The following is a 21,669-nucleotide window of genomic DNA, read 5'->3' as shown; positions in this document are numbered from 1 at the left end:
TTTCATTCATTTTCTTTATTTCTACTGAAAATACAAATTATGTAGAAAATTCTCTTACAAATTGGCGATCTCAACAGGATACATATGTTTTGATCGCTGTTTTATGCATGCCTTTCTTGTTCGTTAAATGCAATGCACAGTGCTCTCTCCATACAGTTTATTGGCGGTCAGTGGCGCGAAGCTTCTCCTCGACGGCTTCACGGGAGGCTTCAGACAGATCGGTGGCTTGTATATACTTTTGTACGCCCACCAGCGATTTCTTGAGAGCATCGAAAGAGCTGGAATACAACATCTTCTTCTTAACCTGCAACAAAAAAGAACAAAGAACAAATGTGGCATTAATTAACTGTAATTAACCCACACATGGCTGGGTTGGGTTATCTTCATACCTTAGCAGTATCGGGACACCACGACATAAGGAACAGCTTTTGCTTCTTTGAACTCTCAGAGGTGCCTTGGCATTGATGCATGTACTCAAAGTCGAACAATCCATAACTGTTGAATTGAAATAGAAATCGGTTATTATAGGCTGTCGAGTTATCCGTTTTAACGAAGATTAAGCTACATTTACAATCGCAGATCTGCTTGGTTCGTGCGGAGGACACCAATGCTTGGTGAATCTCGCTTTTAAAGTCTTCGATGTTCGGATGCGATCCGGATACGAATAGACAAAATAAAGATAAAATAATGGGAAAAACGTAAGAATCTTAGAGGAACAGGTCCCTTATACTATTACGAAATAATAACTGAGAGATCACATTTAATTTGTCTTGGATTTTAAAATGTGGTTGCATGCGGAACAGACACTACTATATATGGTATATGGTATATGGGAGTGAAACTTACCGGCATTCGCCAGGACCGCATTTCTGGATATCTTCTAGAAACTGGTCGTATTCGCTGTTGCGATCTGCCACAGTTTCCACATCGATCTGCTTTTCGTCACGGATGTAGAAAATGACATAACGATGCTTTTTGTCCTTTTTGATTTCCTCGTATGTAGTCTTGCAGACATCGGACACAGTTACACCTGAAGCCTGTCAAAATTCAAATTAAATATTTTCCATGTTAATGGCAAGAACTAAATGATTAATTTAAAAGTTTGTAAAGGCGCCAAAAACCATTCTACCGTATACTATACATGTGTACCCCTGTGTGTGTATTAGTGTCTGGTGTGCGTCAACACAACTCAACTCCCCCTGTGTCTGAGCCAACACTATTGCCGTCTCTTTTTAACTATACGAAAATGTTGCAGTCATTGCCGGCAATAACAACAAATAATATGCAAAGTAATAACTTTTTCTTTATTTTATCCGTATTTATGCACCGTATTTATTCATAGCTTATTTATTTATCTTAAAATGGTTGCAATAAAATCAATTTCCGAAAATAATTTACAGGGATGACAGTGGGTGTGGCACCATTTACAGTTTCAACCCGGCAAAAGTTCAAGGGTAATTTTACAACTGCCGGCAAACATAAGGGCAAACAAAAGTCTAAAACATGAAATGCTGTGGGTTTTAGTCGAAGTTGAGAAACGCCACATGGTTTAATAATTTGAAGACCTTTACTTTCTAAGTACTCAAGGATTTACACCAATTTTCGTGCAATATTCGGCAATCGGGAATACATTTCTCCTACATACAAACGTCTGTGGCTGTCACACACACTTTCATACAAATGCAAGCGACCATGTATTCAAGCATACACACGCACAGGCGGCGGCAGGGAAATGATCGGATCGCTCTCCACACACCTTAAATATGTATTCCGGCGATACATATATGGATATATATTTATACATATTTCGGTATAGTTATATATTTGTACATTCGTCCGTGGGAGAACATGCAGATACATACAGACATGTGTACATATTAATAGCCATCGAAATAAAAAAAAGCGGCATTTACCTACACACACATGAATACATATATTTGTGTGTAAAAATATATACACATGCAAAAGTGTGTGTGTATAAGCGTGCCTATTTTTCTCCAATTTTTCTTTCTGAATTGTTTCTGGTTCGGTTCGGCCAAGACGCCGCCACCGCCACCCATTTGGAACAGAAAATTGTACATATGTACATATGCACCGCCTAAAACCTTTTCTTCTTCGATTAAGTTCTGAAATTGCCATTTGGCAATTTGCGTGAATAGCGAAAAGTATGGAAGCACTTTAATAAATGAGTAATATCCGTTCCTACCAATGACTAATTTGGTTTACATACATGTGTATGGAAGCATACATACACATGAACATATATCGCCGAATATAGCCAACGTTGGTTATATATGTATATTTGCAAAAAGTTTGAACAGATGTACATACATATATATACTACTATTTTATATATATAATAAATATATGCACACCCTTGTAAAAATTTATGTCCAGATTTCAAACACATATACAGTTTTCAAAGGAGCTGCTTATATGATTCATCCAAACATACAAATATGCATGGATTTGTGTATCAAGATATACACTTAATCAGCTATACCTATGAATATATATGTACATATATATATTTATACATATATATTTATATGGTTGGTCCTTTTTAATTTTATTAATAATTAAATCGTTTTAATACATACCATTTTTCTTTTAGTATAGTACTTTCACAAAATTCAGATTTATATGTTACAAATACTGTTTAACCTTCCGTCTTTTATCAACGCACAACCGGACGAACAGTGTGACCGCGGACTTATCGACAAAACATCCCGTCCGACCCTCACAAATATACCGTCTCATTTTAAAAATATACCGTAAATATACTGACGAATTCATGTTCTATTTTACGTATTCCTAGATTTTGATATTCCATGGTCCCTATTTTCTAATTACTGGTTTATTTTGAAACATCTGCTTTCATTGCATTTTGCGTAATAAGAGGTTTTAGCGAAAATGGTCAAACAAAAAAAACGAAAGAGGGTAGTCGTTCCTATTGTTCAACTTTGATCTTCCGTTGAATATTATTAGCTAGATGAAACATTTTGCCATGCCCACATAATTTTATTCGATCAATTTTCTACTTGACTGGCCTATTTTAAACATTTGCTTTTATTGGATTTCTTTATACCGTTGAAAATACAATAAACGGTGACCCGAATCAAAAATTTTTAGCGGAGTTGCAAGGCGAAGTCACATGTCTTTCAAATTGGCACGATGGAATCGGCACATCGGGAGTACACGGAATTATTTTGTATCAGCCATGCAAGATTCTTACGATTTAAGAATGGTAGTACATAAATGCCAAGTTTTTTGAGCGGTAAAAAATATATTCCTTTATGCTGATGTTTGAAATCTTTATTAATACAATCGGAAATTTATTTTCGTATATCTTAATATTTCAATAAATTTATTTTCGTTTTCCGTTGACAGGTTAAATATCAATATCAATAGCTAGCATCGGTTACAGATGTCGTTCGTTCTTTTTTTATTTTGTTTTTTTCCATAATAATGAGATTGCCAAACCGGATTCATGTTTCAACTCAAATATTTCAATTTTCAAAAGAGAAACACATTTCTTTATCAAGTGATATATCTCAAAACAATTAGCAATTAACAATAGCCAGACTGTATATTTACATATTAAAACCATTCAATGTATTTCAGTTTAATTCCTAGTTTTCCATTAATTTATAAATTATGTGTGCGGGGTCTTTTGCTATTATTTGCCAATCGAAGCGGCAGCACGACGATCTGGCAGTGTCAGACAAAGCAGCTGTATATTTGTGCTTGTGTGCGCAAAGAAGGAAGCGTTCGACGGCGGATCCGGTGATAGACGCGAAAACCGTCGGATCACTGATACCTGATCACTGACCTGATACATATGTATGTACAAGTTAACCACCGACACTGGGCGTGTGCTGACCTAGCATATCAGCGAGGTCCACGACCAGAGTCATAGGTTTGGCGGATGCAGCTGCAGTAATTCAACACCACCCACAAGGCGAAAGTCAGCGGTTCCCACGGGTGCCGAACATCTGCCAGCGACGTTGAAGTTCTTGGAACGGCGGCGATCGCTCTGCAGCGAAGGCAGCGCCGCGGCAGCACTGTCCGCGAAGCCGGCTGCAATCATAGCTTTTAATTTCATTAATAATTAGTCTTAAGTTTGAATCCAAATAAAGCGCAGCGTATCGCTCGCCTCGATCAATTAATTCTCATTCATAATATTCGGTCAGCTACCGCTACCGAATTCAATAACTATCATAACTCCAATGTTTGATACCACTCAGCTAGCTAACGCTTCTGAGGAATTGTTCACTTAAAATAATCAATAAATACCTAATAACAGCATACTCGTCGTGTTCCGGTGTAATTTAATAATTTACATACATATATGAAAAAAAAAACCCATTTCAAGGTAAACATTAATTACTATGAACATATTATTTGTATTACTTTGTCGCTATATATGTTACATACATACATGCAAATTTTTGTAGTATAGATCAAACATTAAAATATTTTTTTATTAGAATAAAATACAACGATTATGATGAATATTTTATTTAACAATTATTTTAAGGGGGTATTAGCTTGCAGATTAACTATAATTATGATTTTCTAGGGAAGAAAGCTGTAAACCTTTAACAAAATTAGCATATTCCTTCGTCCTCGTCTTCGTTGGTTGCCTAGGTGTTACAAAAAAATGATTACTTAGTGTACTTCGTGTAACTCGCGAAAATTTAACTCACAATGCCAGCATTATCTTCAGATTTCTTCTCCAGCTGCATACCTTCTGGTAATGGAATATTTTTAGCTAAAATCGCGTACTCCACATCCATATGTCTGATAAATGGAGTTGCCAACATTCTGGACGCCATTTCAGCATCTTCTTCATCAAATGCAGTTAAAAGTGTTTGCAGTGTAGACAACTCTTCGGGCTCGCAACAACTTCCCCATTCCTTGAATGCCTTTTCTGCTTCCACTGAATCGCCACGGGCTAATTGAACCAGCACCAAAGCCACAACCAAGCGCCCGATTTGGCCATAGGATTCCGTTTGCTGATATAGATCCATCTCTTTCAGAATTGCTTTTGCTGCTTCATCGTATCTGAAATAAGTGGTTGACTTTAAACATAATACTGTCATTGAAATTGTAACTGTATTACCTCCTTAATTTGACTAGTATTCGTGACACTTTGGATGAATATTCAGTTGCCTGACGGATGGAGTCGTCAATCTGAAAATTAATCAATTAATTAAATTGTTTTATATGTTATTTAAAAAGATACTTATATATCATAGACTTGACTTACCATTATTACTTCTATAGCATGCTGGTAGAATCGTAGAGCCATCTCAGGATGCTTTTGTTCAGTTAATTTGGCAGCTTTATCCAAAGCGGATGCGGCTGCTTCCGGCGAACCATGTTGTTGGTATAAGCTACAAGCTTTGTTCACGTATTCTTCAATCTCCAATAGTTTGTCTGTATCTTTTGATAGCAAAACAATCTAAAAGATATTCAAATGTTATACAATATAAAGTCAGTTTTCATCTTATTTCTTATTGGAAAACCATGTAAGGTTGACTGTTAAAGCATTATATAAGTTGCAGGTAAAGTACCAGTATGATTATACACACCTGCTCGTAACATTTTGCGGCATGGAACCAAGATTTGTTGTTTTTGTAACACTCAATGGCCTTCAATTGATAAACCTTGCTTTTATCAAAATTTTTTGCTATTCGGAATGCAGTAGCTGGAAATAATTGAATGATAAATGGTTATACAGGTACTACTTAATCGCATAAAGGTACATTTATGCACAAAATATGTGATCTGGGAGAAATATTAATGAGGTTTTCGATTTAATCTTTATTTACATATGTATACAAAAACATGCATTCATATGCACATACGTATGTATGTATCCCTATACACAAAGTGTATATGTACATATACACAGGCAGCTACAAATCCAAGAGAGACACGAAAACAGTTTTTAAAGCTTTGTTACGTTCATTGGTGTACTTATGTATGTATAAATATGTAATCCCGAAAACATATCTGGTAAAAATATATAAACATAGATTTAGTCAAATGTACTTTACCAGCTTTGGAATACTCATCAGCTGCACTGTCATAGTCAGGTACCCATTTCAAGAGCGATGTTTTTAGACTGCAATGTCATTGATGATTTGTTCATTGGCTATTTAAGTATATAAAACATGGACACTTACCTTTTCTCTGCCTGTCTAACTAGCTCCTCCGCTTCGGCTACTTTTTTGGCAGCAGACATTTTTTATAAATTTTTTGTAGATTTTGCAGGAAAAATCAATTGTTTACATTTATATTAGTGTGGCCGAGTGTTGCAGATAAAATACCACGGCTTAGGTACAGTAATTTTACACAATCGATGGGAAGCGCATGCCCGTTAGTTGTCCCAGTTTTTTGCATACACTGGAAAAATGTTCTACACTGGTTTTAAAATGGTTTTGTTCTAATTCGGATAATATAATGTGCTTTACAAAAATTTGACATTGTTTGACATTGTACTATGTTGCGACCTCTGAAATACATTTACTTAACAACTACAGTAACTTTACTTAAAAAATCATAGTAGAAATATAATTTTTTATCTTTGAACTAGCTATGATTTTTCTCTGTGTATTGCATACTGCGTTCGTATTAATATAAATATGTGGGTACATTCTTGAATCACTTTTTGGCAAATTCCAAACAGATGTAAAGATTGAAAGTGACAGGAATTCCTTTTTATACTTTAATTAAACAGTGCACCGAGGTAAGAGGAGGAGTATAAAACTTAGGATTGTTTGACTGCCGCGGCGTGATTTTGATTGGATATTTTTAGACCTAGATTATTCATGAGGTCTATTACAGTGGTCGATTGGCTTTCTAGATCAAAATCTAAATTGTATTACTTTTAAATATTTTACAGATATTAAAATGTCCCACAAATCTTGTGTAGAATTAAGCGAAATCCGAAAATTGGATAAGATAGTGCAACAGTGTGAGATGTACATGTCCAATAACAATATCAACGATGCCGCAAAAAAGCCGCCATTGAAAGAGTTTAAAAGAAATTGTGTAACAAAGTCTAATAAATTTGTTGAAAGAGAACTATTTTCCCTCATGTGCAACCTCAACAAAACTGAAAAGAAACAAGTTTTTGTTTCAGATATATTGATAAACGCCAGTATGTTCGATGACAAAAAGGAGAGTTTATCAAGATTCCCGAAAAATGTGGCGGAGCACGGCACCCTCGTCTATCATAAATTCCTACGGGCCAGTGACAGCAGCGTTTCCATTGATCTCAAAATCAAATCGAAAGCTGAAGGGAAATACGAGCACAGTGAAAGGAATATAGCCGACTGCTACTTTTCGCCTCTGATATTACAAATTAATAATAAAAAAGAATGTTTGAAGAGAGTCAAAACTAATAGAAGTGAACATCAACTTGAACCATTTAATATTACTGCGAAAGGTGATATTAAGTCGACCCAATCAAAAAGCTATATCAATAAAAAAACGGTCAAAAAATGTGTGAAATGCGATAAAAAGAAACTATATTTTCGGTATCAGAGTTCAGAGAGAGATTGCGAATCGTTTTGTTCGTATAAAAACAATAATGATGTTTATCGAAGTCATAAGGGTAGTAGCAGCTCTTATGAATGCATGCTTAATAATATCAAGTACAACCGCCCGATTGAGAAATCGGTTGAGAACGGATTGGGAGAGCATTTCGACGATGTTTTGGACAAAGAAGCTCTGCTTGGATCAAAGAGTGAACCCAAGATGCAAGAACCCATTGAGACGGTATGTATATTTTAATCACATGAATCGTACTCTTGAACCGTTCAGTAACTTTCATTACTTTTCAGATTATTTCTTTACGAGGGAACATATTACATGACCAGAAGCTGCAAAACAACAAGTACCATAAATGGACTCTTTTGCACTACTCGCCATTCAAAGCTGTATGGGATTGGATTATATTAATACTTGTTATGTATACTGCAATATTTACGCCCTATGTTGCTGCATTTCTGCTGGGTGAAAAAGATTACCAAAGAAGAAATAACAAATATATAAACTCAGATCCCATTGTCATAATAGATTTAATCGGTACGTATTTGTACTTCAAGGTCCTCGAATGTTATGAATTTTGTAATTAAATGTATAGTCTATGACAGTTCTTGTAGCTCTTACTAATCTTCATGAATTATTTCAGTCGACGTTACATTTATCGTCGACATTCTTATTAACTTTCGAACTACCTTTGTGAACGGTCAGGATGAAGTGGTATCCCATCCAGGACGTATAGCCGTTCATTATTTGAGCGGATGGTTCCTTATTGATTTGGTGGCAGCGGTTCCCTTCGACTTGCTTCTGGTTGGCGATGATGAGACCGATGAGGTAAGCGATGAGGTATATTTGACCCACCCATTGGTCCAAACTAAGATTAACCTGCGATCAGCCACTAATAAAAGTAAAATTCTTACAAAATTTACCAGACAACTACCCTAATCGGACTACTAAAAACTGCTCGACTCTTAAGATTGGTTCGTGTTGCACGTAAAATTGACCGGTATTCGGAATATGGTGCCGCTGTACTTATATTGCTAATGGCCACGTTTATTTTGATTGCCCATTGGTTGGCCTGCATATGGTACGTTCTTAATGTTAAAATTACTGTTACTGTAAGAATTTGTCTAATTTTGTATATCTATTTCGTTCAGGTACGCAATTGGAAACGCTGAAAAATCAATGGCTACGAAAAACATAGGCTGGTTGCATTCCCTATCTTTTGATATTCAAGAGCCTTATTTTGAAAACAAAACTGGTGGACCTTCAATAAAGGTACTCAAATATTTATTTTGAAACATTAATTCTGATTCGGCTTTGTGCATAGTCACGCTATATTACAGCTTTGTACTTCACATTTACGTCACTCACCTCTGTTGGATTTGGAAATGTTGCGCCTAACACGGATGCCGAAAAAGCGTTCACAATATGTGTTATGCTAGTTGGATGTACGTTAACGAGTTTCTTTTTATGTAAAATGATCATTTGAAATGCGATTAATTTGTGCACGTTCTTTTTTATCTGTAAAGCTCTCATGTATGCCAGTATTTTTGGAAACGTGTCAGCTATAATACAAAGACTTTACTCGGGAACTGCAAGGTACCATACTCAAATGTTGCGCGTTCGGGAATTCGTGCGCTTTCACCAGGTAATTTGTCAAGACTAAAACCGATTACAACCATATAGGTTTATTTTTATGATTTTCTAGATTCCAAATCCTCTGAGACAGAGACTGGAAGAATATTTTCAACATGCGTGGACATACACCAATGGAATTGACATGAACTCGCTCTTGAAAGGCTTTCCAGAGTGTCTCCAAGCAGATATATGTTTGCATTTAAATAGAAAGCTATTGACAACGTGCCCAGCCTTTTCAAACGCTAGCCCAGGGTGCTTGAGGTGTGTATATGGCAGAACTGAAGTAATTCCACAAATGTACATTTATAATTTTTGTTGCAGAGCTTTCTCTCTTAAATTCAAAACCACTCATGCGCCACCAGGGGACATATTAGTACACAGGGGAGATGTACTTACCTCTTTGTTTTTTATTGCACGAGGATCGATAGAAATTCAAAGAAACAGTAACGCGATAGTCGTCTTAGGTAAAACATAAAATTTTAATTATTTAAGGCAATCCTTGTTACCGTTGTATAATTTGTTTCAGGAAAAAATGACATATTTGGCGAGAACCCATGCATGTACCCAACGCTTGGTAAATCTAATGGTGTCGTTAGGGCGCTGACCTATTGCGACATTCATAAGATACACAGAGATGATTTGCTGGACGTTCTTGATCTGTATCCTGAATTTCTTGAAAGTTTCGTTAACAACCTGGTCCTTACATACAATATGAGAGATGTAAGCAAGCAAATTTGCATTGGAAACGAAATTTCCTCACTTTATGTTCAGAAACGTGTAATACTTTTAATCATGCATCTTACAGGACGACAATTGCGGTGTCGACGTTAAACATCGCTACTTGAGGGCAAGGAATTCTGATAATATGAGGAGCTCAAGTGATATACCTTCTATAAGAATGTAAGCTCTATACAATATAATTACCCTTTAAGGTATAATTCATATCTTTATTTCAGAGTTGGATTACGTTATAAAAATCATAAATTAAATACTTCTGTCCATAAAGTGAAAACGGAGAATTCCCGAGATCTTAATATATTCATTGAAAATGAAATCGCAAACTATCATTTAGATCTATTTGAAAATAATAATTAAGCACAGATACGATTAGATTGCAGATGTATATGGCCATTTAAAAGGCACAAAAGCACCTTGCACCTAAGTCTGTACAACCAGCAAATTAAAATGTATTTATATCCGGTATGTAAAAAATTATGGTATATTAAATGGTATTTTAGATGCGTTTAGATCTCTCTCTCTCTCTCTCTCACAATCTTCCTCGACCAGTGTGCACTCTGGTGGAGTGGGCGCGATATAACCGCCGGATGTAAATTCGTTGGTGGAACGAGGGAGAGAGAGATTCGACGGAATGTGCTATGTGGAAACTGAGTACCGGGTATGCGACTAGTTTAGTTTTTAAACATAAGCCTAATCTTAGAAAAAATCATTGAAATAATTTCCAAGATGTTCAACAAGGATGCTCCAGTGAAAAGGCCAATTACACCACCAATGGCAACTGGAAATCAAAAATGTATTTTTAAATAAACTCTACAAAAATGCTAATTCCAAGAACTTTTGGAAAATAACATCTTACCTACTAAATCCAATTTTGTTTGTGTGACTGCTCTGAAATATCTGGCTGTTGGTGGTGATGTTATTTCGATTTCGACCATGATTGAATCTCCGTATTCGTTGAAATTTTTTTCTCGAGACCTTGGATGTTTTAGTTGGCGTAACCCGTTTCAAAATAAACTTTTTCACTTACCCAACGTAGCTTATCTGTTGTTCCATGCAGGATGGTAAGCATACCATATTAGAACCAACATAGCTCTTTACTTTAGTTGCTAGATTTTCTGGAAGAATTTTATATCCAAAATTTAGAATGCATTTACTTTGGAATAACTAGAATACCTTTGTCCAAGCACACGATCCCTTCAACTCCGCAATATTTTAGAGGATCTAAATTAAGTTAGAAATAAGATAGATTGGAAACAGATTTTATGATCATTTTATGAGAATGCAAATACTTTTTTCTCTCTGGTTAAATAAAGTACAGTTGCAGAGTTTCATTTCAATTTCACTTCGAATTTCGGACATGCATGAGGAAAAACTGGAAAAATTTTAGATTAATATCTCTTATACGTATGTGTATGCAGTATTACAACAAAGTACTGATGACTTGCCTGTACAGAACTTTATTGTCATTGGTCTCCGTGTCGAATTTGCACATTCGTTGAGAAACTGGTTCATCAATAACATCGTGGTGGTTGTCTATTCCTTCCACATTGAAACTGTGTACTGATGGATCCGATGTAATCGTATAGGATAAAGCATTAAAATAAGGCTGGTTTTCAGGGCTGTGAATGTATAGCTACAATCATTATTATAAATACATGTTCCATTTTTGAGTTTCATTATACATTTATATCATTTATACATACATCATATCGATATATTAGGCCACTTCGAAGAACTAATCTTAAATTCCGGTATTCGTCCAATGAAGAATATACCAAAGGCATTTTTTCGATCTTTTGACTATACAAATTTTACAATATTAATAATCTGCCAAAATATTGGTTTTATACCTTTGATACTTACTAATCAATCAAGTTATTGGCTAGAAAGCAATATCCCATTTCTAGTTCGTGAAACTTGAATATTTCCTCGCAGTTGGGTATAAGTTTTTCAGAGAAGTAAATTTGTTCCATAAACTCTGTACACGAGCTGGCAAACAACTATGATACGAGATAATATTACGAGTACATCTGTGCAACTGGAAATATGTACCTCTTTCCTCATGTCTAAAATATCAACTCCACAGGTCGAATTGAAGTCCTTGCAGTATTCTTCTTTTAAATACAAGTTATTTGGATTTATAAAGAGGTAATCATACAATGTTCTTATGTATGTATACGAAGGAGACTGGTTGTTAGCAGCGCGACGTTTCACTGCTTCCGAAAACTCTTTTGTAATCCTGTTTTTAGACAAGCATAAGCTAACGGCAGGGAAGGTATTTATCCAACTAAGATACGACGTGGTTACCCCAATGCTTGTCGAATCTGTATCAGATCTGTTCTTCATAAGAAGAAAAATCGTAGTCATATTCCAAGCGGAAAGAAGGATCACACATATCCAAAAAAACCTGAAATTAAATGAGAGTAATCGATTCGTTGTAGCCAAAAGAAGTATCTGTATTGTTTAACTTATTATTATTATTGTAAAACTTTGTAAGTATATTTGTGAAATTAAAACATACCTTCTGTTGGAAAAGCTGTTTAGTAAAAATCCTATAGCAGCTTTGCAATATTTTCCTGCCATTGTTCCCATAAGTTTTTACCGTTTGCTTAAATCAATATCAAAAGGCAATGAAATGATATAATTACCCCCTACATTCCGTGCTTAGTGCAATTAGTTCTTCTACATGTATTTTGTGTGGTTCCCGAGGACGCCCATACTTCTGTTAAACGTGGTGAATAATCATACGTACTTCAGGCAAGGGTATAAGGATGATGCAGAGATGCAACAATTACCAAAGAGAAGATGAGCTTGCCCAAGCGTGTATTTTCATGCTTCATAGCCCACACGCCGAGAAATAAGAGATTGCAAACAGCATCTGCAAACTCCTAAAACAAGATCACTTACACTTAATCAAATGTATGTATGTGGAAAGGTCATTCATAAAATATCAACACTTATCTAGTCATAATTATTTAAATACATCTATCAGCTGCTGGTTAAACCTGATTGATACATCAATGCTTTAGAAATTTAAAAATGAAGATGAATGGATAGATTGAATATAATGATATTATACCTTTTCAGAGTGAATGATTACCAAGTTAACAATACTTCAGTCATCTGTATTAACGTTGTTGCCTACATAGACACATCGATATGTATTACAACAAGATAGCAAAATGGGAGTACTTCAGATACAGAGCTTACTAGTTAGTGCAAGTAGTCTTTTGTAGTCTGCAGCAAAAAGGTATTGACCAATATGTTGGGGAAAGTGAAAGTTAATATTTTTGTCATTTACATGACAATAGGTAAGAGATGCTAAGAACCTAACATGTACGGATATTTTTACTTCAATTGGATTATATTACATTAGGCATCACTTTTGTACTAGTTAACATAACTGCATCTTCTACCTACATTGGACCGAGTAGACAGGTATGATTTGAAAATTGAACATTTATCCAAGAAGAGTACGAAAACTTTTCAATAAACCAAAATTAATTCTTTAGATGTGGCCTGTAGATCCCCCACATTACATGTTCTACAGACAACAACCAAATGCTTTGAGAAAATTCTATTGGTACAATGCCAGGACTCCAATTTTAGTTGGAAAAATGCGATTAAAAAACTTTATGCGTAATATCCACATGCTACCCAGATATGTACATTCTCCTACACCATACCATGATATATATGGATCTTCCAAAAGGTATCTATTAAAATGTATAATAGCATTTTAATCATTGACGTCTATATGATTTTCCAGAAGCGTCTTCAGAAATGTTAACACTGTTCCAACTACGCCAACAACTACAACGGACTACAGCCTGGGCCCCATCAACCCCTTTGTACCTCTGACAGCAGGAACGATTCCCAATCCTGAATTTTCAAAGGGCGTCGAGAATAAGAGGAATTACTCGGACTTTTCAAATAATGGCTGGTCCTTATGCCAAGAAAGTATAACAAATACAAGAACACCAGATGACTGTTTCAAGAATACTTTAAATCGTTTTCCAAGAGAGGAATATACTCGCAGCTTAAATAGCGTGGCCAGCGATTTAGCACTGACAACAACTAGCCTTCCATACTTAAATTATATTACTCACACCTACTTTACCCTTGATGATGTGATTCTACCTCGTTCAGGGAATAGGTTTACAGACAATTCAGCAAAAGAAACCAATGATTATCGTCTGAAACCAATTATTATAACAACTGAAATGCCCCCTTCCATTACTACTGAGGTTCTTCAGACTACAACTAAAGCGATACCAACGACAGAAGCGACGATCCCGATCCCGATACAGACAACAATGACCGTTTTTGATGTCGAGTACAGCAGCAGCGCGAATCCCGTTATCTCTACAGAAACAACTGAATTCCCACTTATATTAGAAAATTACAAAAATTGGACAACAGTGCAAACAATCAAAGAAAATCCATCTTACTTACCAATTGTAACAACAGAATCCTTTAAACCCATCCTAAAACCGGAAAAAGTTAGAAAAAATATGACATCAATAATGCGGAGAAAATTAAAATCACTAAAACTACATTTCAAAAATATTGTAACCACAAAAGAAACCCCGAAATACCGACAAAATAAGACCGAAATAGCTAGTAGTGACAATTATAATAAATTAAATGAAACGTCAACGTCCACGATTCCAGCGACGATGAGGACTAAGCTAAAGCGGACATTTAGAAAAGCCCGCATTATAACATCAACAAAAAAAACTCCCGTTGAAATTACACGCAACATTACTGAAACAAGTAATTTTAAACTGAAGCAAAAAAAAACAAGCAGGATCTTTCAAAGACGGAAACAATTAAATACTACAATTTTGCCCGAACCGTTAAAGAATATTACAAGTGAAAATGACTTTAGCAGCAAATTTAAACGTCGTTCAACTGCTACAACTCGCAAGTCCAAGACAATTGAAGATACCGAACACGCACACGTACGCAACTCAACGAAATCTAGCAACAGTAATGGTCTTCGATCACGGGCAGACGGAATAATAGAAGACAAAGCAACGTTGGTCACAGAATCGGCTATTATGACTATATCTAGCGGCAACATTAAGCTGAAACAACCAATATTGAAACTAAAGTCACACACGCACAGCGGAAAAAAGATAAATTACATAGAAAATGATACCGTAATTCCGTCCCTTCCAATTGAAGTTTATTTTAAAAAAGTTAACCAACAATAAGAAAACAGTTACAATTACATATACATGTCAATATTTAAAATAACAGAGATATTATTTCGCACCTTTCAAACGTTAGTTTTATTCATGTATTTGCTGAATTAAATAATTTAGGAAACTATCGTCAATTCGAATTAGTTTAGTTTCATCGTTCCAAAAAATGATAATCTATCGGATGAGCACATTAAGAAAAATTCAGAGTGGCATTGGGCATTCCTGTTTTGTTGATTATCGACCGGAAACAAAACGTGAGTCTCATTCGATAGCAGGGTTCTTTCGTTTTACATCTTCGGTTGGAACAGTCGCTTGATTCACAAGTAGGTGTGCTATTTTTAAAAATTTGCGGCTTAAAAATTTGCAAATTCATTCGGCATACTTGATAAAAGTTTTAACCCCTTGGTTGTGCGCTTGAAATGTTAAAATGCAGTCGGCAATAAAATTAACCTATGACTGCATTCATGTGCAATCTAGGTGGAAGAAAGTGTGTACATACAGACATACACACATATGTACATATCTTGAGTACACAAAATGATCAGGTCTTGGCATTGTCCTATGTCTCAACAATTTTAGCAAAGTAAATAATGGAACATTGCAGTGTAACTTGCCAATTTTAAACTAAGTGTGTGTGTGTGTGTGTACATATGTATTTCGGAATATACATATGCAGACATGTATTTACATACATACATACATATGCCAATGAACTTGCAAATTTATGAATGGATATACATATGTAGCATGTGAATGTACTTCAGTGCTCTTGTGCGAGGCTGGTAACAAGTAAATTAACTAATCAATACATTCTTGTGTCGGCAGATATGGCAGACCTAGACGATCATTTTGACACGGCCGATTCCGGAGCATCGACTACTTATCCGATGCAATGCTCGGCCCTACGCAAAAACGGATTTGTTATGTTGAAGTCGAGGCCATGCAAAATCGTCGAGATGTCTACATCCAAGACCGGAAAGCACGGACATGCTAAAGTTCATATGGTTGGAATTGATATTTTTTCCAACAAGAAGTAAGTATGTTTTATGTGCTTTATTTAACGCGAAATCGACGTTTTCCTAACATTTGTATTAGGACGTTCGTATTTGTGTGTATGTATATGTAAGTTCTATATGGCGTGATAATCTTATCTCAAAATTATCACGAAGCGCCTTAAGAAAGAAACCAAATTAAAAGCGACGTACGAACCAGTTTCTGACCAATACATACAAATATGTCCAAAACATATTGCATTTATAATAAAAATTTTGATTGCAGGCAAAGCACCTTGACATTTCTTAACACACGTGTATTTTGTTGCTTTTTATTACAGATATGAGGATATTTGCCCATCTACTCATAACATGGATGTTCCCCATGTTAAACGTGAAGACTTCCAGTTGATTGCCGTCAGTGACGACAACTTCCTCACCCTAATGTCGGACGGCGGAGACTTGCGTGAAGACTTGAAGGTACCAGATGGTGAGATTGGCGAATCATTACGTGCTGATTTTGATAATGGCAAGGAGTTACTGGTAAGATACTTTAAATATTTAAAAACCTACTGGCATTTGTTCATATTTATTCATTTCCCCTTTTTGCAGTGCACTGTGCTTAAAGCATGTGGAGAGGAGTGCGTTATTGCAACTAAGAACAATACGGCTCTGGACAAATAAACTAAACGTGTTGCCGTTAATTTCTGTTGCATTTACATCTGAAGCAAATTTATTCAAAGATGCTGTTATAGGCTAGTTGGCTCTACATCTTAAATCTGGTTCTGAAGATCGTAATAAATAAAACAGAAACTCGAAGCATCCATGTTTGAATAACTAAGTAACAAAATAAACGTTTGCCAATAAAATTTTTTACCTAAACGTCAACATCAATCGCTACAGTTTTAATCTTAATGAGGAGTGAACTGAACTTGCTTTGCCTCTTGAACTTTCCATACACATATAGACAAAACGATATTAAAGCCTTTGCACCCGGCTGCCGGCCGGTAATGCATACATATGTATATATGTATGTATCTGATTTGGTCTTGAATTTCTTGGTGAAGGTAGGTCGTGACGGATACACGAACGGAAATCGTGGACTAGTGGACGCTGAATATTTTGATCAATACAAATATTTTCGCCCAAACGTAGCTTGGGCCGAAATCAACGCTACGTATGTGCGTACATACATAGGCCCATCGAATGGTCAAATTACAGAAAAAGAATATAAGCTAAAATAATCAAGTATATATACGAGTAAATACATGCTCTTACGTTATTCAATGGCTGAAAAACGGTTAAATTAGCAAATAAAACATGGTCGGTATGTATGTATGTAAACAATAAACAAAGAATAGAGTGACCATCACTGAGCAGACACGCTAATTTTTTGAGTGACCTTACCATCGCATTTCAGTTCATTTCACAACGAACTATTTATATGGTTAAAATCATAACTTATTTTTACACGAATAAATCTGATAAAAAACAAACTAAAATCATTGAGTAAAACCAACTATTATTGCTCTTATATTATTATTAATATTAGTTTCACTTCCACGTTCCATTCGATAGTAGTAATAACGATTTGTATTATTTTTATTTTCGATAAGTGTCGACGATAGGTGGTAATAACACACACTAACCGGAAATCGATAAGCTTCTTCTTTCTTTTTCTGTGTGTCTTTTTGCGGTACAGTACAGAGCTAAATATGTCTATAAAGAAATCGTCTAATATTAATGTAATCTTAACATTACAGCAGCCTTTTGAGCCACGATACAACAATGCCTCCCAAATTTGATCCTACGGAAGTAAAATTGGGTACGTTTAAGTATTTCGTTGTACATATATTTACAAAATTACTGATAAATAAATGTGTAAATTTTTGCATGCCAATTCATTTTAAAAATGTCTATTAAAAATTCTGTGTTACTTTCAAATTTCAGTGTACATGCGATGTGTGGGTGGCGAAGTTGGAGCTACATCTTCCCTTGCCCCTAAAATCGGTCCACTTGGTCTGGTGAGTACATATGTGATTTGTTTACCTGCCGGAACGGTCTCAACAAAATGACTTCAGTCCCCTAAAAAAGTAGGTGATGACATTGCCAAGGCTACTTCCGACTGGAAAGGTCTGAAGATCACCGTGTGTCTGACAATTCAAAACAGACAGGCAACCATCTCTGTGGTTCCATCGGCTGCGTCTCTGATCATCAAGGCCCTGAAGGAACCTCCACGTGATCGCAAGAAGCAAAAGAATAGTAAGTTTATACCTCTGGGTATATCCAGTGCAGTATCCGATTTCTAAATTCGTGTCTTATTCCAGTTAAGCACAGTGGCAACATCGCCTTTGAAGATATCTTGGCCATTGCACGTACAATGAGGCCCAGGTCGATGGCCCGTGAACTGAAAGGAACCTGCAAAGAAGTCCTGGGCACCGCCCAGAGCGTTGGATGCACTGTCGATGGCAAACATCCCCATGATGTTATTGACGAGCTCAATGACGGCTCGCTCGAGGTCCCCGCAGAATAAACGATTTCTTTTTGACAAAGACTAAATAAATCGTTTGTGTTACACTTTGTAATAACTGAATTACTCGGGAATGCATTTTACTTCGTCTATATACATAGTGCACAAAGTGAAACAAAAATGAAAGGAATGGCCAAATAAAAAAACAATCATCGAGGCTCACTACGGTCTTCAGTAATAGCAAGTGGTCGGATTCAGCCGAGATTATGGGAACTTTGACTAATAGCAGGTGGTTAAAGTCTACTGGGAGTGATAACTACAGCAACGTCGACCCAATGAAAGGTTCCAGTTGGTATTTATGTAGATCAGGACTAAATGGATTGATTTCAGACATTGTCTTGTTGAAGAATGTTCGTTGACAATGTGCATTCTAATCAAAGTCTAGCGGGGCCCAATGCAAGAAAGTTTGAATGAGCCCGAGAGATCGATACAATGCGAAATGAAGAGACGAAGGCATATATAGACGAACAGTGGGCAGTGCAAATATCGAAGAGTATTATATATTTACTTTAAGATGCACCATTGGCTATCATATATAGATTTCACTGCTATCGGGGTGATTGACCAACACATACGTTTGCGCCACCCTCCACTAGGACAAATAAGTTTTAGAATGCCTTAACTTTGGTCGAATTTTATAATTTAATGGGATATAGAGCAGTACTCGTAGCAGGGCAACTCCTGGCTAACAAGAATGCCGTCAAATTTACTGTGGCCGGTAATCTTTTTTGTAATGCTTGATTTGCGCATATCCCAGATCCATGTGCATCATAAATTAAACCATATATTTAATCCGAACTTCGGTAACGAATCTTTATTTTATATTCTTGAAAAGATATTTAGCATTTCCACAGGATTAAATGCGTCTACATCAGCTGCTTACAGCTTCAACTTGGTGCGCCTCCAGTGACGACGCTTAGCGTTGTACCTAGAAATAAAAGTTAAACGAATATTAATAATCATGAAATTGTCTATTTGTGTCTTTGGTAAGAGTTTAATAATATTCTGCGCCTACTATCACATGTCTAAAAATTCAAGCTATTTATTACAACTAACCGCAAATAGACGTTTTGTTTTTGTTTTATCCGTGGCGGCAAACTTTGTTATCAGTCTTGATACGTGCCACGTGCCAGCGCGTAAAAATTTGTATTTTTTAGATCATTAAAAAACATCAAAACATACTTTCCACACAAGAAACACATTACATGAACACAATCGATTTAGAATATAACTACGTTACTGGTGCACAAATAAGTTAATTGGTAAAATTGAAGTGCTTTAATAACAAAGGGAAACCAAAGAAAATGGACAAGGCCCTCAAAACATGATACCACGACTTCAGTACAAGATTTTCAGCTAATTGAGATATTAGCATTACTTACCGGATTGTGTTTCCAGTACGTAGGCGAACCCATTGCGGAACCGATCTGTTCTGCTTCAGCTTTTTAGCCAATTTCTGCTTTATTCTGAACGATTTATGTGCAGCCTAGTGGAGAAAGACAGTATATTTGTTTTAGTAATTGAAATTTGACATACAGTATTATGATTTCAAAGAATTTCATCGATTACGCACCATTTTGTCTGACCGATTCAACGAGCCACACCGGAAAGAAGGAAAGGACAGTGATGCGCAACGATCGATATTTGCATGTATACATCGAAGAACACTATTAGGGTTTGCCGATACTAACATTTCGGAACGGTGGTAGAAGAATATGTTCAATTAAACATGGAGACGGGTAGCAAACAGAAGACAATTTTTATCTTCCTATATAACATTTAATATGCGTAAAACTTTTTGAACAGCGTATAAAATAAATATATGTTATCAATTTCTTCCCAGTTCCCATAATATCTCCACAGATATAGTTATCTCCACAATGCAATCAGTTGAAGAGTTGTACCACTATTTGTTGCAAAACGACGTTTTGCAAAACACGCACATCTAATTAAGTCCAGCCAAATTTTATTTCATAGCCTGAATTGAATCAATATATTGTATGCTCTCTAAAATTCAAAACTAAAGCATTTATATCTCTCGCTACATCTAGTCTCATTGCGTTGGAATACAGACAAAAGTTCTATATAGGGTAAAGCGAAAAGAAGAAGATAAAAACAAAACATATATATGCACAACGTAAATATGACAAAAATATTCCTTCTTTTCCATGCTCCTATGTTTCATGTAATGCTTCCTAACAACATATATCAAATACCATTTTTCCGCGACTATCTGTATTGTAAAACGACACACGGATGATGTGTCGTTAACTCGAACGAAGTCTCACTTGGATATATCCAGGCAGTAAAGACCGACAAAAAGAGAGAGAGAGAGAGAGAAGAGGAGCTGGTACTCAGACTTGATAAATAAAATACCGACTATCATCAGAAATCAGCAGATGGTAAAGTAAAGTTTAATCTAATTAGAGCAGTCGAATAAAGCCCGATTATATGGGAAAATTATAGGGAGATCAAAAACACGCTAATATCATTTCATTCCAGCAAGACTTCTTCCGTCTTCTCGTCCTCTACCAAATAAAAGCTTAGGGCCTCCAATCTCGAAAACTTTCATTAGCGAAAAATGTATCTCATGTAATTACTGATATATTTTGTATGTAATTCTCCAATCGCCATAGTGTGACCATAGGCTACGCTGCTCAGTCAGCTGTTTATCGGCTCTATCATATTTAATATATCCTCGGTCCGAAAATCTTGCAACAATTTTTTTTTTTGCTTTCTCTAATCTGCTGTCGCCAGCGGTTGTTGTTTTCAGTTTCAGCTGAAACATGTTTTTAGCACATCTAATTCTAAATTAAGTATAGAAACACACCACTAAAAATAATCATTTTCTATATATCTGCCTTTTTGATTTTCTCGAATATTGAAAATATATATTTAATGGAGTGTTACACACTGTCACCTATTAACCCCTATACTCCTTTTGTGTATCGGGCATAATTACTTTGTTGTTGTATTTAAGCACACAAACATTAAATCAACT

At 35.8% G+C, this 21,669-nt stretch overlaps 8 protein-coding genes across 17 annotated transcripts; 4 read left to right on the top strand and 4 right to left on the bottom strand.

Annotated features, from left to right (window-relative positions):
• LOC108158750 (cofilin/actin-depolymerizing factor homolog) lies at nucleotides 1–2,714 on the bottom strand. The gene is made up of 4 exons (XM_017291360.2): nucleotides 2,601–2,714; nucleotides 847–1,037; nucleotides 390–495; nucleotides 1–304 (listed from the first exon to the last, which is right to left on the bottom strand). Exons 1-4 carry the CDS (start codon nucleotides 2,601–2,603, stop codon nucleotides 158–160), a joined length of 447 nt encoding a protein of 148 aa, XP_017146849.1. The 5' UTR covers nucleotides 2,604–2,714; the 3' UTR covers nucleotides 1–157.
• Nucleotides 2,715–4,465: 1,751 nt separating this feature from the next.
• Nucleotides 4,466–6,478, bottom strand: LOC108159504 (gamma-soluble NSF attachment protein). Its single transcript, XM_017292861.2, has 7 exons — nucleotides 6,195–6,478; nucleotides 6,066–6,133; nucleotides 5,598–5,713; nucleotides 5,273–5,467; nucleotides 5,126–5,196; nucleotides 4,710–5,067; nucleotides 4,466–4,646 (listed from the first exon to the last, which is right to left on the bottom strand). Exons 1-7 carry the CDS (start codon nucleotides 6,251–6,253, stop codon nucleotides 4,611–4,613), a joined length of 903 nt encoding a protein of 300 aa, XP_017148350.1. The 5' UTR covers nucleotides 6,254–6,478; the 3' UTR covers nucleotides 4,466–4,610.
• Nucleotides 6,479–6,628: 150 nt separating this feature from the next.
• LOC108159502 (potassium voltage-gated channel subfamily H member 2) lies at nucleotides 6,629–10,761 on the top strand. Of its 4 annotated transcripts, XR_004472358.1 has the most exons (14): nucleotides 6,630–6,757; nucleotides 6,914–7,791; nucleotides 7,857–8,100; nucleotides 8,207–8,403; nucleotides 8,490–8,644; nucleotides 8,715–8,835; nucleotides 8,888–9,008; nucleotides 9,090–9,208; nucleotides 9,269–9,459; nucleotides 9,520–9,662; nucleotides 9,725–9,918; nucleotides 10,004–10,098; nucleotides 10,155–10,398; nucleotides 10,486–10,761. XR_004472358.1 is itself a non-coding variant. In XM_017292856.2 (13 exons), the coding sequence occupies exons 2-13, from the start codon at nucleotides 6,922–6,924 to the stop codon at nucleotides 10,291–10,293; spliced, it is 2,577 nt and encodes an 858-aa protein (XP_017148345.1). In that variant the 5' UTR covers nucleotides 6,629–6,757; nucleotides 6,914–6,921; the 3' UTR covers nucleotides 10,294–10,761. The 4 variants fall into 4 exon arrangements, 3 of the variants coding, with proteins under 3 accessions (XP_017148345.1, XP_017148346.1, XP_017148344.1); XM_017292856.2 differs by having other exon boundaries at nucleotides 6,629–6,757; nucleotides 8,207–8,391; nucleotides 10,155–10,761; XM_017292857.2 differs by having other exon boundaries at nucleotides 7,154–7,791; nucleotides 10,155–10,761.
• LOC108159503 (acid-sensing ion channel 5) lies at nucleotides 10,125–17,501 on the bottom strand. 6 transcript variants are annotated; one of them, XM_033390629.1, is made up of 11 exons: nucleotides 15,218–15,233; nucleotides 14,392–14,423; nucleotides 11,989–12,343; nucleotides 11,800–11,936; nucleotides 11,640–11,736; nucleotides 11,382–11,569; nucleotides 11,226–11,308; nucleotides 11,110–11,157; nucleotides 10,964–11,051; nucleotides 10,793–10,911; nucleotides 10,125–10,714 (listed from the first exon to the last, which is right to left on the bottom strand). In XM_033390629.1, the coding sequence occupies exons 3-11, from the start codon at nucleotides 12,301–12,303 to the stop codon at nucleotides 10,608–10,610; spliced, it is 1,182 nt and encodes a 393-aa protein (XP_033246520.1). In that variant the 5' UTR covers nucleotides 12,304–12,343; nucleotides 14,392–14,423; nucleotides 15,218–15,233; the 3' UTR covers nucleotides 10,125–10,607. The 6 variants fall into 6 exon arrangements, with proteins under 6 accessions (XP_033246520.1, XP_033246521.1, XP_033246519.1 ...); XM_033390630.1 differs by lacking the exons at nucleotides 14,392–14,423; nucleotides 15,218–15,233 and adding an exon at nucleotides 17,417–17,501; XM_033390628.1 differs by lacking the exon at nucleotides 15,218–15,233 and having other exon boundaries at nucleotides 14,392–14,438.
• LOC117187785 lies at nucleotides 13,021–15,464 on the top strand. The gene is made up of 4 exons (XM_033390626.1): nucleotides 13,021–13,247; nucleotides 13,313–13,374; nucleotides 13,449–13,648; nucleotides 13,706–15,464. Exons 1-4 carry the CDS (start codon nucleotides 13,199–13,201, stop codon nucleotides 15,153–15,155), a joined length of 1,761 nt encoding a protein of 586 aa, XP_033246517.1. The 5' UTR covers nucleotides 13,021–13,198; the 3' UTR covers nucleotides 15,156–15,464.
• On the top strand, nucleotides 15,374–17,032 carry LOC117185760 (eukaryotic translation initiation factor 5A). Of its 2 annotated transcripts, none has more exons than XM_033390634.1 (4): nucleotides 15,374–15,469; nucleotides 15,972–16,179; nucleotides 16,480–16,681; nucleotides 16,751–17,007. In XM_033390634.1, the coding sequence occupies exons 2-4, from the start codon at nucleotides 15,974–15,976 to the stop codon at nucleotides 16,820–16,822; spliced, it is 480 nt and encodes a 159-aa protein (XP_033246525.1). In that variant the 5' UTR covers nucleotides 15,374–15,469; nucleotides 15,972–15,973; the 3' UTR covers nucleotides 16,823–17,007. The 2 variants fall into 2 exon arrangements, with proteins under 2 accessions (XP_033246525.1, XP_017148353.1); XM_017292864.2 differs by having other exon boundaries at nucleotides 15,412–15,473; nucleotides 16,751–17,032.
• A 269-nt stretch (nucleotides 17,502–17,770) lies between the features above and the next one.
• On the top strand, nucleotides 17,771–18,734 carry LOC117187787 (60S ribosomal protein L12). Its single transcript, XM_033390633.1, has 5 exons — nucleotides 17,771–17,834; nucleotides 17,902–17,963; nucleotides 18,089–18,162; nucleotides 18,220–18,400; nucleotides 18,466–18,734. Exons 2-5 carry the CDS (start codon nucleotides 17,927–17,929, stop codon nucleotides 18,669–18,671), a joined length of 498 nt encoding a protein of 165 aa, XP_033246524.1. The 5' UTR covers nucleotides 17,771–17,834; nucleotides 17,902–17,926; the 3' UTR covers nucleotides 18,672–18,734.
• A 721-nt stretch (nucleotides 18,735–19,455) lies between these two features.
• LOC108159507 (60S ribosomal protein L39) lies at nucleotides 19,456–20,376 on the bottom strand. Its single transcript, XM_017292865.1, has 3 exons — nucleotides 20,242–20,376; nucleotides 20,051–20,154; nucleotides 19,456–19,596 (listed from the first exon to the last, which is right to left on the bottom strand). Exons 1-3 carry the CDS (start codon nucleotides 20,359–20,361, stop codon nucleotides 19,548–19,550), a joined length of 273 nt encoding a protein of 90 aa, XP_017148354.1. The 5' UTR covers nucleotides 20,362–20,376; the 3' UTR covers nucleotides 19,456–19,547.
• Between the last annotated feature and the right edge of the window lie 1,293 nt (nucleotides 20,377–21,669).

Source organism: Drosophila miranda, chromosome 3 (assembly GCF_003369915.1).
Source record: "Drosophila miranda strain MSH22 chromosome 3, D.miranda_PacBio2.1, whole genome shotgun sequence".
NCBI lineage: Eukaryota > Metazoa > Arthropoda > Insecta > Diptera > Drosophilidae > Drosophila > Drosophila miranda.
Note: the sequence above shows the minus strand (reverse complement) of the source record. Positions and strands in the feature narration are given on the sequence as shown.